The sequence below is a fragment of the Grampus griseus genome (assembly GCF_964374135.1).
Source record: "Grampus griseus genome assembly, chromosome: X".
Lineage (NCBI taxonomy): Eukaryota > Metazoa > Chordata > Mammalia > Artiodactyla > Delphinidae > Grampus > Grampus griseus.
Window position 1 is genome coordinate 64,631,637 of NC_138999.1, and position 16,872 is coordinate 64,648,508.

Consider the following 16,872-nt stretch of genomic DNA (forward strand, 5'->3'; position numbering starts at 1 on the left):
TCTTCCTTAACATTTATTATCTGAAAGTACATATTTCTTATTTTATTTGATTAAAATCTCTCTCCCCCACCAGAATATAAGCTTCTTGAGGGAGAAATCTTGTTATTCTTGTTCATTGCTGTATCTCCAGCTCCTACAACTGTGCTGGAACATAAAAGAATACATATTCTTAAATTAATGAATGCACAAGAACAGAACACCTTCATGTTCTTACCTGTAAAGTCTTACCAAGGCCCATGCAGTGGGCGAGAATGCATCCTGAACCTGGAGATTTCTTTGTTTTTTTTACAGACTCACAGCAGCAATCCCACATAAACTGAACACCTAAAAATGACAGCTTCGTTATGCTCAATTTAAAGGCTCAAGTTAAAAAAAAATCTTCCGTCGGGACTTCCCTGGTGGCACAGTGGTTACGACTCACACTCCTAATGCATGGGGCCCCAGTTCGATCCCTAGTCAGGGAACTAGATCCCGCATGCATGCCACAACCAAAGTTCACATGCCACAACTAAAGAGCCAAAGAGCCACAACTAAGGAGCACGCCTGCCGCAACTAACACCTGGCACAACCAAATAAATATATAAAATAAAATAAGATAAAATAAAATAAATCTTCCATCATAAACACATCAAAAACATAACCAAAACTTCTAAGAAATAGAATTTTTTAAAAAGAGAGATAAAAATCTCTTAAATGTAAATGAGATTTGTTTTACGCCCCCCCCCCACACACACACTAAGGTTAAATAGAAAAAAATGTGAACACAAGCACACAAGAGGGTAACTTTCACTCCTCTAAGCTATCACAGCAGATCTTCTCCATTCCCTGGGATGGTCCAAAGAGACATATGAATAATCCAAAATAGAAACTTCATCCAAAGGGAGAATAGATTCCTATCAAATATACTTTCAGGTTTTTTGAGTCAATCAGGAAAAAAAAATCCAGGAGATAATTCATCATTTCTCCCTTTATTCAACATTAAAAACGGAACAATAAAGGGGCTTGCTACCTAAGGAGTAGGAACTATAGAACTTCCCTTATGAATTCATTCATATACACAATCAAAACTGACTTACTGATTCCACTCTGACAAAGCAGAGGATAGGGATAATTTGGTATCTTTCGAAAACCAATGTAGGGATATTATTAACAAACATACTTGAAAAAGCATTTCCTGAAGAAGGCTTTTAGCTAACTGTACCTCTCCCTATCCCACAGCTGCCCTTAGCCAACCACTGCAGATTAGGTGAAATTCACTTGCTATATATACCCATTTGTGAGGGGCACACTTCCCCTTTCATAATACTCATTTTCTTTGCAATTGTCCAGTTTTGTTCTTCTTTATTTGCTTATGTACTCCATAAGGGCAGGGATCATATTTGTTTTGCTCACCAGTAGAAGTAACTCCAGTACTTAGCAGAATGTGAGGCACACAGGGGACACCAAATATTGGTAAAATTTAACTAAAAATGCTTTAATCATCTAATAGTTTCTTACCATCTACTTGATGGGGTTTCAATTTGATAACCATATTTCTATGAACCTGCACTAAAGGTTCTTTGGTTTCTTCATCTTCGTCTAAAACCAACTTGGTTGTTATTGGACACTTAGTGGGTGAAGCATCTTCAATTTCTATCACCTACAAGAAAGACAATTATAGTTAAGCACAAAGAAATCTTTCAAGCAATGGAGGAGTATGAGTCTTACTAAGGGAAATTTTGCAAAATACAGACACATCTACTTCCATACCATACATCCAATATTCTGGTTCAGTAAGACCAGGACAGATCACAGGTTTATATGTTGTCCAAAATCAAAAACCTCCACAAGACTTAGAATCACTGGGATAATGTTGCTGATTTAGCTCATCGGTTCTCACTTTGAACATCTCAACACGTTTTAGGTAGAGATGTGACAAAAGTAGCACTCTAAATTAATCCATGGCACCACCATTAAAATTTGGCTCCCCAAACGGGATTTTTCTATTCTTCTACAGGACATGTGAAAATGTGCAAGGGCACTTATGGTTATCACAACGACTGGTTAGGACTGGTATTTAATGTAGGCAGAGGGGAAGGTAAATATAAATGTTCTACAATGTGAAAGACAGTCCCAAACAAGAACTGTCCCACCCAAGATTCCAGAAGACTCCCATTGAAAAACACTGTAAATATGTGTTGTGAAAGGGAAAAACTTTCAGAAACACTGGTTTGAGAAACTCAGGCTCGAAAGCATGACAAGAACATATAATAACCTCCAAATGCAAAAGGGAAACAATTACCTCAAGTTTCTTATTTGAAAGAAAACTTAAATAGATATAAATACATATGAATACATGTATCTGTATATATTTTTTGCTTTCTTATCTATCCATTACATAGTATACCCAAGAACTGTATAAGCTAGGTACAAGTGTTGCCATTTTACATATGAAAAAAAAATGAGAGACTGAGAAGTTAAATAACTTACACAAGGTCATACAACTATTAAGTATCACAACACTAAGATTTATACCCAGAGGGTTAGGTTCCAGAGTCCATGCTCTTAACCACTATGCATCACTACATTAATAAATGAAATACTTGTATAAACAGGTTTATGGTTCCATGACAATCAATAAAGATTCATGATTTTAAACTGTAGACAATGTGCTGCTTCAGGATAAAATATTAGCTGGTATCCTTTGCCTTATTTAGAACTGTAACTAGAAACGAATGGATTATTTGATACTCACTACTGAAATTTTCAAACATAAGCAAAAGTAGACAGTAGCATAATGAGCCCTGTTACCCATTATTCAACCTCAAAAATTATCAACTTCTGGCCAGTTCTGTTTCACTGACAGCCTCGCACCCGTTCTACACCTCCTTTGATTCCATAAATGATTTTGAAGCAAACCCAAGCAAGATTGTTATTTCATCTGTAAGTGTTTTAGAATGTCTCTTTAAAAGGACACTCTCGAGAGGTGCTCCCACTCTCGGCTTGCATGTATCCCCGGGGTGTTTTGCCCTCCAGAGGGTACTTTTGGTCTCATGTCCCTTCTCTGTGCTCTGCCCATCTAAGAGGTCGGGAGAGAGGCAAGGAAACACCCAAGACTGTAGCCGAGGGGTGGGGGAGGGGGATGAGAGGAAGAGGAGACGTTCCCCCTCACATCTGCCTGCAAAGGTGGCAACCGGGCAGCGTTTTCCCAGAGATGAAGCTCCCCAAGAAGTCAGCTAAGTATCCCGTCCTTGGGGACTCTAGGATAAAAGAGACTGGATCCACAGATGGAGACTTTCTTACTGTCCTTCCGTCCCTGAAATTGCGTTACTGTGAGATTTTATAAATGTTCTGCACCAACTCACAGGACGTCTCAGGAACCTAAATGACCAATACACTTCGAACTCCCTGTCTGAGCCATGTGAATGAAAGGCTCTTGGTGCTGCAGCCAGGAGTCAGTGCTGTGCCTCTGAGGTGAGACAGCCAACTTCAGGACACTGGTCCACAAGAGACCTCCCAGCTACACATAACATCAAATGGCGAAAATCTCCCAGAGATCTCCATCTCAACACCAGCACCCAGCTTCACTCAACGACCAGAAAGATACACTGCTGGACAACCTATGCCAAACACCTAGCAAGACAGGAACACAAACCCACCCATTAGCAGAGAGGCTGCCTAAAATCATAATAAGTCCACAGACACCCCAAAACACACCACCAGACGTGGACCTGCCACCAGAAACACAAGATCCAGCCTCATCCACCACAAAATAGGCACTATCGCCTCCACCAGGAAGCCTACACAACCCACTGAACCAACCTTAGCCACTGGGGACAGAAAACAAAAACAAGGGGAACTACGAACATAGAGCCTGCAAAAAGGAGACCCCAAACACAGTAAGATAAGCAAAATGAGAAGACAGAAAAACACACAGCAGATGAAGGAACAAGATACAATCCCAACAGACCTAACAAATCAACAGGAAATACGCACTCTATCTGAAAAAGAATTCAGAATAATGATAGTTAAGATGATCCAAAATCTTGGAAATAGAATGGACAAAACGGAAGAAACATTTCACAAGGACCTAGAAGAACTAAAGGTGAAACAAAAAACAATGAACACCACAATAAATGAAATTAAAAATACTCTAGATGGGATCAATAGCAGAATAACTGAGGCAGAAGAACGGATAAGTGACCTGGAAGATAAAATAGTGGAAATAACTACTGCAGAGCAGAATAAAGAAAAAAGAATGAAAAGAACTGAGGACAGTCTCAGAGACCTCTGGGACAACATTAAACGCACCAACATTCGAATTATAGGGGTTCCAGAAGAAGAAGAGAAAAAGAAAGGGACTGAGAAAATATTTGAAGAAATTGTAGTTGAACACTTCCCTAATATGGGAAAGAAAATAGTTAATCAAGTCCAGGAAGCACAGAGAGTCCCATGCAGGATAAATCCAAGGAGAAATACGCCAAGACACATATTAATCAAACTGTCAAAAATTAAATACAAACAAAACATATTAAAAGCAACAAGGGAAAAATAACAAAAACGGAATCCCCATAAGGTTAACAGCTGATCTTTTAGCAGAAACTCTGCAAGCCAGAAGGGAGTGGCAGGACATATTTAAAGTGATGAAGGAGAAACACCTGCAACCAAGATTACTCTACCCAGCAAGGATCTCATTCAGATTTGATGGAGAAATTAAAACATTTACAGACAAGCAATAGCTGAGAGAGTTCAGCACCACCAAACCAGCTTTACAACAACTGCTAAAGGACCTTCTCTAGGCAAGAAACACAAGAGAAGGAAAAGACCTACAATAACGAACCCAAAACAATTAAGAAAATGGGACTAGGAACATACATATCGATAATTACCTTAAATGTAAATGGACTAAATGCTCCCACCAAAAGACACAGATTGGTTGAATGGATACAAAAACAAGACCCATATATACGCTATCTAAAAGAGACCCACTTCAGACCTACAGACACATACAGACTGAAAGCAAGGGGATGGAAAAACATATTCCATGCAAATGGAAACCAAAAGAAAGCTGAAGTAGCAATTCTCCTATCAGACAAAATAGACTTTAAAATAAAGACTATTAGAAGAGACAAAGAAGGACACTACATAATGATCAAGGGATTGATCCAAGAAGAAGATATAACAATTGTAAATATTTATGCACCCAACATAGGAGCACCTCAATACATAAGGCAAATACTAACAGCCAAAAAAGGGGAAATCGACATTAACACATTCATAGTAGGGGACTTTAACACCCCACTTTCACCAATGGACAGATCATCCAAAATGAAAATAAATAAGAAAACACAAGCTTTAAATGATACATTAAACAAGATGGTTTTAATAGATATTTATAGGACATTCCATCCAAAATAACCAGAATATACATTTTTCTCAAGTGCTCATGGAACATTCTCCAGGATAGATCATACCTTGGGTCACAAAACAAGCCTTGGTAAATTTAAGAAAACTGAAATTGTATCAAGTATCTTTTCTGACCACAACACTATGAGACTAGATACCACTCACAGAAAAAGATCTGTAAAAAATACCAACACATGGAGGCTAAACAATACACTACTTAATAACGAAGTGATCACTGAAGAAATCAAAGAGGAAATCGAAAAATACCTAGAAACAAATGACAATGGAGACACGACGACCCAAAATCTATGGGATGCAGCAAAAGCACTTCTAAGAGGGAAGTTTATAGCAATACAAGCCCACCTTAAGAAACAGGAAACATCTCGAATAAACAACCTAACCTTGCACCTAAAGCAATTAGAGAAAGAAGAACAAAAAAACCCCAAAGCTAGCAGAAGGAAAGAAATCATAAAAATCAGATCAGAAATAAATGAAAAAGAAATGAAGGAAACGATAGCAAAGATCAATAAAACTAAAAGCTGGTTCTTTGAGAAGATAAACAAAATAGATAAATCATTAGCCAGACTCATCACGAAAAAAAGGGAGAAGACTCAAATCAATAGAATTAGAAATGAAAAAGGAGAAGTAACAACTGACACTGCAGAAATACAAAAGATCATGAGAGATTACTACAAGCAACTCTATGCCAATAAAATTGACAACCTGGAAGAAATGGACAAATTCTTAGAAATGCACAACCTGCGAAGACTGAATCAGGAAGAAATAGAAAATATGAACAGACCAATCACAAGCAAGGAAATTGAAACTGTGATTAAAAATCTTCCAACAAACAAAAGCCCAGGACCAGATGGCTTCACAGGCGAATTCTATCAAACATTTAGAGAAGCGCTAACACCTATCCTTCTCAAACTCTTCCAAAACATAGCAGAGGGAGGAACACTCCCAAATTCATTCTACAAGGCCACCATCACCTTGATACCAAAACCAGTCAAGGAGGTAACAAAGAAAGAAAACTACAGGCCAATATCACTCATGAACATAGATACAAAAATCCTCAACAAAATACTAGCAAACAGAATCCAACAGCACATTAAAAGGATCATACACCATGATCAAGTGGGGTTTATTCCAGGATTGCAAGGATTCTTCAACATACGCAAATCAATCAATGTGATAAACCACATTAACAAACTGAAGGAGGATACCATATGATCATCTCAATAGATGCAGAGAAAGCTTTCGACAAAATTCAACACCATTTATGACAAAAACCCTGCAGAAAGTAGGCACAGACAGAACTTTCCTCAACATAATAAAGGCCATATATGACAAACCGACAGCAAACATCATCCTCAATGGTAAAAAGCTGAAAGCATTTCCACTAAGATCAGGAACAAGACAAGGTTGCCCACTCTCACCACTCTTATTCAACATAGTTTTGGAAGTTTTAGCCACAGCAATCAGAGAAGAAAAGGAAATAAAAGGAATCCAAATCGGAAAAGAAGAAGTAAAGCTGTCACTGTTTGCAGATGACATGATCCTATACATAGAGAACCCTAAAGATGCTACCAGAAAACTACTAGAGCTAATCAATCAATCTGGTAAAGTTGCAGGATACAAAATTAATGCACAGAAATCTCTGGCATTCCTATACACTAATGATGAAAAATCTGAAAGTAAAATCAAGAAAACACTCCCATTTACCATTGCAACAAAAAGAATAAAATATCTAGGAATAAACCTACCTAAGGAGACAAAAGACCTGTATGCAGAAAATTATAAGACACTGATGAAAGAAATTAAAGATGATACAAGTAGATGGAGAGATATACCATGTTCTTGGATTGGAAGAATCAACATTGTGAAAATGACTCTACTACCCAAAGCAATCTATAGATTCAATGCAATCCCTATCAAACTACCACTGGCATTTTTCACAGAACTAGAACAAAAAATTTTGCAATTTGTATGGAAACACAAAAGACCCCGAATAGCCAAAGCAATCTTGAGAACGAAAGAAGGAACTGGAGGAATCAGGCTCCCTGACTTCAGACTATACTACAAAGCTACAGTTATCAAGACGGTATGGTACTGGCACAAAAACAGAAAGATAGATCAATGGAACAGGATAGAAAGCCCAGAGATAAACCCATGCACATATGGACACCTTATCTTTGATAAAGGTGGCAGGAATGTACAGTGGAGAAAGGACAGCCTCTTCAATAAGTGGTGCTGGGAAAACTGGACAGGTACATGTAAAAGTATGAGATTAGATCACTCCCTAACACCATACACAAAAATAAGCTCAAAATGGATTAAAGACCTAAATGTAAGGCCAGAAACTATCAAACTCTTAGAGGAAAACATAGGCAGAACACTCTATGACATAAATCACAGCAAGATCCTTTCTGACCCACCTCCTAGAGAAATGGAAATAAAAACAAAAATAAACAAATGGGACCTAATGAAACTTCAAAGCTTTTGCACAGCAAAGGAAACCATAAACAAGACCAAAAGACACCCCTCAGAATGGGAGAAAATATTTGCAAAGGAAGCAACCGACAAAGGATTAATCTCCAAAATTTACAAGCAGCTCATGCACCTCAATAACAAGAAAACAAACAAACCAATCCAAAAATGGGCAGAAGACCTAAATAGACATTTCTCCAAAGAAGATATACAGACTGCCAACAAACACATGAAAGAATGCTCAACATCATTAATCATTAGAGAAATGCAAATCCAAACTACAATGAGATATCATCTCATACCAGTCAGAATGGCCATCATCAAAAAATCTAGAAACAATAAATGCTGGAGAGGGTGTGGAGAAAAGGGAACACTCTTGCACTGCTGGTGGGAATGTGAATTGGTTCAGCCACTATGGAGAACAGTATGGAGGTTCCTTAAAAAACTACAAATAGAACTACCATATGACCCAGCAATCCCACTACTGGGCATATACCCTGAGAAAACCATAATTCAGAAAGAGTCATGTACCAAAATGTTCATTTCAGCTCTATTTACAATAGCCAGGAGATGGAAACAACCTAAGTGCCCATCATCGGATGAATGGATAAAGAAGATGTGGCACATATATACAATGGAATATTACTCAGCCATAAAAAGAAACGAAATTGAGCTATTTGTAATGAGGTGGATAGACCTAGAGTCTGTCATACAGAGTGAAGTAAGTCAGAAAGAAAAAGACAAATACCGTATGCTAACACATATATATGGAATTTCAGAAAAAAAATGTCACGAAGAACCTAGGGGTAAGGCAGGAATAAAGATGCAGACCTCCTAGAGAACGGACTTGAGGTTATGGGGAGGGGGAAGGGTGAGCTGTGACAGGGCGAGAGAGAGTCATGGGCATATACATACTAACAAACATAGTAAGGTAGATAGTTAGTGGGAAGCAGCTGCATGGCACAGGGATATTGGCTCGGTGCTTTGTGACGGCCTGGAGGGGTGGGATAGGGAGGGTGGGAGGGAAGGAGACGCAAGAGGGAGGACATATGGGAACATGTGTTTATGTGTGACTGATTCACTTTGTTGTGAAGCAGAGACTGACACACCATTGTAGAGCAATTGTGCCCCAATAAAGATGTTAAAAAAAAATTAAAAAAAAAGTACAATGAGATATCATCTCACACTGGTCAGAATGCCCATCATCAAAAAATCTAGAAACAATAAATGCTGGAGAGGGTGTGGAGAAAAGGGAACACTCCTGCACTGCTGGTGGGAATGTGAATTGGTACAGCCACTATGGAGAACAGTATGGAGGTCCCTTAAAAAACTACAAATACAACTACCATATGACCCAGCAATCCCACTACTGGGCATATACCCTGAGAAAACCGTAATTCAAAAAGAGTCATGTACCAAAATGTTCATTGCAGCTCTATTTATGATAGCCCGGAGATGGAGACAACCTAAGTGCCCATCATCGGATGAATGGATAAAGAAGATGTGGCACATATATACAATGGAATATTACTCAGCCATAAAAAGAAACGAAATTGAGCTATTTGTAATGAGGTGGATAGACCTAGAGTCTGTCATACAAAGTGAAGTAAGTCAGAAATAGAGAAACAAATACTGTATACTAACACGTATATATGGAATTTAAGAAAAAAAAATGTCATGAAGAACCTAGGGGTAAGACAGGAATAAAGACACAGACCTACTACAGAACGGACTTGAGGATATGGGGAGGGGGGAGGGGGAGCTGTGACAAAGCAAGAGAGAGGCATGGACATACATACACTACCAAACGTAAGGTAGATAGCTAGTGTTAAGCAGCCGCATAGCACAGGGATATCAGCTCGGGGCTTTGTGACCGCCTGGTGGGGTGGGAGGGAGAGAGAAGCAAGAGGGAAGACATATGGGAACATATGTATATGTATAACTGATTCACTTTGTTATAAAGCAGAAATTAACACACCATTGTAAAGGAATTATACCCCAAGAAAGATGTTAAAAAATATATCTGGAAACAAATGCTGGAGAGGGTGTGGAGAAAAGGGAACCCTCTTGCACTGTTGGTGGGAATGTAAATTGATACAGCCACTATGGAGAACAGTATGGAGGTTCCTTAAAAAACTACAAATAGAACTACCATATGACCCAGCAATCCCACTACTGGGCATATACCCTGAGAAAACCATAATTCAAAAAGAGTCATGTATCAAAATGTTCATTGCAGCTCTATTTACAATAGCCTGGAGATGGAAACAACCTAAGTGTCCATCATCGGATGAACGGATAAAGAAGATGTGGCACATATATACAATGGAATATTACTCAGCCATAAAAAGATATGAAATTGAGCTATTTGTAATGAGGTAGACAGACCTAGAGTCTGTCATAGAGAGTGAAGTAAGTCAGAAAGAGAAAGACAAATTCCGTATGCTAACACATATATATGGAATTTAAGAAAAAATAAATGTCATGAAGAACCTAGGGGTAAGACAGGAATAAAGACACACAGACCTACTAGAGAATGGACTTGAGGATATGGGGAGGGGGAAGGGTAAGCTGTGAGAAAACGAGAGAGAGGCATGGACATATATACACTACCAAACGTAAGGTAGATAGCTAGTGGGAAGCAGCTGCATAGCACAGGGAGATCAGCTCGGTGCTTTGTGACTGCCTGGAGGGGTGGGATAGGGAGGGTGGGAGGGAGGGAGATGCAAGAGGGAAGAGTTATGGCAACATATGTATATGTATAACTGATTCACTTTGTTATAAAGCAGAAACTAACACACCATTGTAAAGCAATTATACTCCAATAAAGATGTAAAAAATAAAATAAAATAAAAAAGTCAATAAATGAAGCTAAATAGTAGTCTTCTAAAAAAAAGGACACTCTCTTTTTAAAATCATAACTACAGTACCATTACTGCATGTAAAAAATGTTAAATAAGTCACAAATTTGTAATAAATCACCTGGATAGATACTTCACTTATATAAAACTGAAATTATATACAAATCAAGATTAATACTAGGATAAAGTGTGGTGGAGTATAAATAGCACAGGCCATTTAGATCCCAGCTCCATTTCAACAAGTTACTTAAACCCTCTTAGCTTCAATTTCTCCACGCGCAAATTAGGAAAGATTATAAATAACCCACATGGGGTTGTTGCAGAGATTAAATAAGGCAGAGAATAAAAAGTATTAGGCATAGACTAAGTATTCACTAAATTTTTATTGTTTTCTAGCTTGGATGTGTCCCAGCTTCATATTGCTGGGGCAAAGCCTTTAGCCAAAATGTAAAATTCTCTGAATGTCTTGTCCTATTTGCAAGGTGTGGTAGGCAGAATCCTAAAATGGCCTCCAAGATTCCCACCCTCTGGTATAATCCCATCCCCTTGAGTGTGACTGAGATCTGTAACTATGATGAGATATCATCCCCATAATTGGGCCACTAATCAGCTGGGTTTGGTTTAATCAAAAGGGACATTCTCCTAGGTGAGCCAGACCTGATCAAGGTAAGCTCTTTAAAAGACCGAAGGGTAAGAGATGCTCTCTTCTGGTCTCCAAGACAAGCACACTGCCATACTGTGAGAAGTCTCTAGTAGCTAAGGACCTCACTGATACAATCACAAGGAACTGGATTCTGCCAATATGTGAGCTAGAAAACAACAAAGTCTTAGATGAAAATTGCAGCTCTGGCTAACATCTTAATTTCAACTTGGTGAGACACTGAGCAGACGACCCAGTAGACCAGGCTCAGCTAAGCCACTCTCAAATTCCTGACTTATAGAACTGTGAGATAATAACTTTGTCTTGTTTTAAGCTACGCTTGTGGTATTTTTTAATGCACAGTACTAAACTAATATACAAGGCTTTAAGAATTTCGAACCATATATTCATAAGTGATATTTTAGCTATTAAGCACTATCTTCAGGATTGGAGATTAGTGAATCTTCATCCTGAATGGAGGAGAAGACAACTTATAAAAAAACTGTCTACTTATTAGTGACTAAGTGCATGTGTTTATGCACTCAAGGTACAATTTAAGTAAAGTTTATATAACTAATAATAGTAATGAAATGGGAGAATTTAGGAGAAATGATAAATTAAGCTATAGCAAAGAATAATAAATAAGGACATGAAATGTATCCCATGTCTGAATTGAAAAAGGAAAAGAAAAAATGAAAGCAAAACCATTTAAGCAACATACTGAAAAGGCTGAGCCCCATTTCTGCTGATGGAGATTCAGGATCACAATGCAAGATGGAGTACTAGGGACCAAATTTACCCTCCTGCTGTAATCAATTAGGAAAGTAGACAAAATATACAAAACTAACATTTTTGGACTTTGAATAACAGGCACCAGCAGGACACTGATACCTGAGAGAAGCAAAACCAATAAGGAGGGCCCTATTCCCCCTTGACTGCTGCCTGAAGGCACATTCCAGAATCGAGGGTATCCAAAGCAGAACACTGGAGTTGTGCTGAGCTGGGGAGACAGAAGTCAAGCTGAGATGGCTAGAAAAACTACAGAGAGAAACTACATAGAACTACAGAGAGAAAAGGACTATACAAAAAGACCTCCAGAAATCAAAATGGGAGTCACTGTCTTAACGGAATATTAAAATGCACATGAGGAGTAAAACTCCACAAAGTCAGACAAAGTGTGACCAAGAAGTTGTGAGCTAAATAGTTCCCAATTATCATATAGGTCTGGAAGGCATTCAATTTCAAACAAGGTAGAGTATACTCTTCATGCATAACACAGGGCATTCAGTAGAGACCAGAGATAGGCCATCTTTAAAATGGTAGGAAAGTTTTATGGTATTTTTACTTGCCCTTATCCCACTACCTCCTAGTGAGGTGATGGTCTTATTCTTGAAGCAGCAGCAGCCTGGTTGACAGTTTCCTCCCTCAAAATAGAGGGAGCACAGCAGAAATTATTTGCAAATTATGGTGTATATCTATTATAACCTGCCTGGGGATAACCAAAGGAATGACATAAAACTCTTACCATTGTTTCACCTAAGTTGAAATTCTGATGGGAAAAAGCAGAAAAAAATGCTTAAAAAAAAAGCTACAAGGCAACTATAAACCCACAGTTGTCAGGGCCAAGACATTATAGGTGGAGACATGTAACTGACCACCTAAGGCCCAGAGACGAAGCTAGGATGAGACTCTTGGAATTTAGGACATTCAAAACCAGCAAAATAGACAGAAGAATTATAAAACCAAGTGTATGCCCAGGTAAGAAACATGCTCAGAAAATACCTGAAAAGCCCTTAAGTTTTAACCTCAGAGTGATCCTTTAGCTTCATTGCAAGTCTTGTTAAGTACTGAAGGAGTGCCCCAGTACAGAGCCAATCTACAAAGACTGGAAAAGATCAGGCATTCAAGGAAATCTCTTTCAAAACATTAACAGAACATTAGTGAAAGGAAAAGAGCATTCAGTAATGATGCAAAACAATAAACAAACTTTGCAAAAATAAATGGGGAGAGTCTCATATCAATCAGACTATGACAACTAAAGAAAAGAAATACAGCAAATCCTTGGGAAGGGAGAGAACTTAATTTCCAGAGTTACTGCATTATAATAGCCAAATGCCCAATATGCAATTAAAAAAAACCCACAAACCAAACAATGAAACAGGAAAACATGGCCCATTCAAAAAAACAAAATAAGACAACAGAAACCATCCCTGATAAGTCCCCCACAATGGACTTATTAGACAAAGACATTAAAGTAACTGTCTTAAAATATGTTCAAAAACCCAAAGGAACCTGTGGACAATCTAAAGGAAATCAGGAAAACAATGTAGGCACAAAATGGGACTATCAACAAAGCAGTAGAAATTATAAAAAGGAGTCAAAAGAACTGAAAAAGGCAATAAGTAAAATTAAAAATTCAAAAAGGATTCAGATATGAGCAGGCAGAAAATTATCAAACATGAAGATGTCAACTGAAATTATCAAGTCTAAGGAGCAGAAAGAAAAAAGAATTGAGAAAACTGAGAGACCAAGGGACTTGTAGGACATCATCAAGCAGATCAATATATACATTATGAGAGTCTAAGAAGGAGAAGAAAAATAGGGGCAGAAAGGTTATTTGAGGAAATAATGGCCAAAACTCCCCAAATTTGAGTAAAAACCAGGATCTAGAAATCCAAGAAGCACAACAAACTTGAAGTGAGATAAACTAAGAGACCCAGACTAAGCACATTATAATCAGAACTTCAAAGTACAAAGAAAGAGAGAATCTTGAAAGTAGCAAAAGAGAAGTGACTTGTCACATACAGGGATCATAAATAATATGATCAGCTTATTTCTCATCAGAAACTTGAAGGCCAAAAGGCAGTGCAATAATATATTTTAAAGTATTGAAAGAAAACAACTGTCAGCTGAGAATTTTATATCAAACAAAAGTATCCTTCAAAATAGAGGGAGAAATCAAGACATTCCTAAACTGAGAGAGTTCGTTAAAAATAGACCTACCCTAAAAGAAATACTAAAGGGAAGCCTTCAGGTTGAAATGAAAAAAATGCTATATAGTAACTCAAAGATGTATAAAGAACTAGAGATGTATGGAAAAGATACACAGTCAAATATAAAACCCAGTATTATTGTAATTTTGGTTTGTAACTCCAGGTTTACTTTCTATAGGATTTAAAAGACAAAACCATAAAAAGTAATTATAAATATATATTATTGGGGCATAAAATGTATAAAAACAAAATCTGTGACATGAATTATATACAGGGGGGAATGGGGCTCTAAAAGACTACGATTTATGTGCATGACTGAGGTCAAGTTCATTCAATTTAAACTACATCATTATGATGTTAGGATGTTATATGTAATCCCATGTTAACCACAAAGAAAATATCTACATATGATACACAAAAGAAAATGAGATGGGAATCAAAATGTGTCACTGCAAAAAATGAAATAAACAAACAAAAAAAAGGGAAGCAATGGAGGAAATGATGAGCAAAAAAGCAGTAAGACATATAAAATATAGCATAATGGAAGAAGTAAATCCTTACTCATCAGTACTTACTTAAAATATAACGGATTAAACCGCCAATCAAAAGGTACAGAATGCTAAAATTCATTAAAAAATGATCCAAATATTGGTTGTCTACAAAAGACTCACTTTAGATCAAAAGACACAAATAGGTTGAAAATGAAAGAATGGTAAAAGATATTCCATGTAAACAGCAACTAAGAAGGCTGGGATGGCTATATAAACATCAGACAAATAGACTTTAAGTCAAAAACAATTACAAAAGGCAAAATATATATATATTAACAGATGAGTAAATTAATCAAAAAGATATAACAATCATAAACATAAATGCACCCAAAACAGAGTCCCACATTATATGAAGCAAACACTGACAGAATTGAAAGGAGAAATAGGCTGTTCTACAGTAATAGTTTGGAGACATCACACCCTACTTTCAATAATGCATAGAACAAGCCAACTAAAGATCAACAGGGAAACACAGAACTTGAACAACCCTGTAAACCAATTAGCCCTAACACACAGAACACTCTGCTCAACAACAGCAGAGTACGAATTTTCTCAAGTGCACATGGAACTTCTCAAGGACAGACCACATGTTAGGGCACAAAACAAGCCTTAATAAATTTTAGAAGATTAAAATCATAAAAATCAACTATACTTCAATAAAAAAATAAATAAAATGAAAGGTTTTACTGACCACTTAAAAATAAGTAAATAAATAAAATCATAAAAAACTATCTTCTCCAATCACAGTGGAATGAAACTAGAAATCAATAACAAAAGGACAATGGGAAAAATGCAAATATGCATAAATTAAACAAGATACTCTTAAATAACCAATAGGTCAAATAAGAAACCACAAGGGACATTAGAAAATACCTTCAGACAAATTAAAATGAAAACACAAAATACTAAAACCTGTGGGATTCAGCAAAAGAAGTGCTAAGTGGGGAATGTATAGTGGTAAACACACACATTAGAAAGGAAATAAGATCACAAATTGAGAACTTAACTTTACACCTTAAAGAAGTAGAAAAAGAGGAGCAAACTAAACCCAAGCTAGCAGGTGGAAGGAAATAAAATGGATTAGAGCAGACAGAAATAAAACAGACACTAGAAAAAGAGAAAATCAACAAAATCAAAAGTTGGTTCTTTGAAAAGAATAAAATTCACAAATCTTTAGTTAGAATGAGTAAGACAAAAAGACAGAGGATTCAAATTATTAAAATCTGAAATAAAGGTGATGACATTACTAGCAATTTTACAGAAATAAAAATAATTATGAAAGAATACTATGAACAACTATACAACAAAATGGATAACATAGATGAAATGGAAAAATTCTTAGAAACACAAACCACCAGATCAGACCCATGGAAAAAACAAAATCTGAACAGACTGCTAAACTAGTTAAGAACACTGAATCAGTAATCAAACTTCCAACAAAGAACAAAGCCTAGGGCCAGATGGGCTTCCCTGGTGAATTTTACCAAACATTTAAAAAATAATGACAATTTTTCTCAAACTCTTCTAGAAAACTGAAGATGAGGGAATATTTTCTAATTCATTCAATGAGACCAGCATTACCCTGATTCAAAATTCAGACAAATAAACTATATGAAAACTACAGATTCTCTATTAATATAGATTCAAAACTCCTCAACAAAGTACTAGCAAACCAAATTCAATAGCACATTAACAGGATTATACAAAATGGCAAAGAAAGAAACTGTCATGACAAAGGATTTGGCAATGATGTCTTAAATAAAACATCAATAGCACAGGCAATGAAAAAAAATTGATAAACTGGACTTCATCAAAATTTCAAACTTTTATGCAAAGGATACTTATCAATAGAATTAAAGATAATCCACAAAATGGGGGAATATATTTGCAAATTACATATATGATAAGAGACTGATATCCAGAATATATAAAGAACCCCTACAATACAACAA

General features: G+C 36.9%; 1 protein-coding gene across 1 annotated transcript in view; it reads right to left on the reverse strand.

Moving 5' to 3' along the window:
• Positions 1-16,872, reverse strand: part of ATRX (ATRX chromatin remodeler) — a gene marked incomplete at its 5' end in the record, with an annotated part of 197,408 nt that overhangs the window by 101,260 nt on the left and 79,276 nt on the right. Inside the window, 2 exons of the mRNA XM_082646836.1 lie at positions 215-324; positions 1,498-1,639. Of these exons, the coding sequence (XP_082502962.1) occupies positions 215-324; positions 1,498-1,639 (252 nt within the window). The remainder of the gene's footprint in view (positions 1-214; positions 325-1,497; positions 1,640-16,872) is intronic.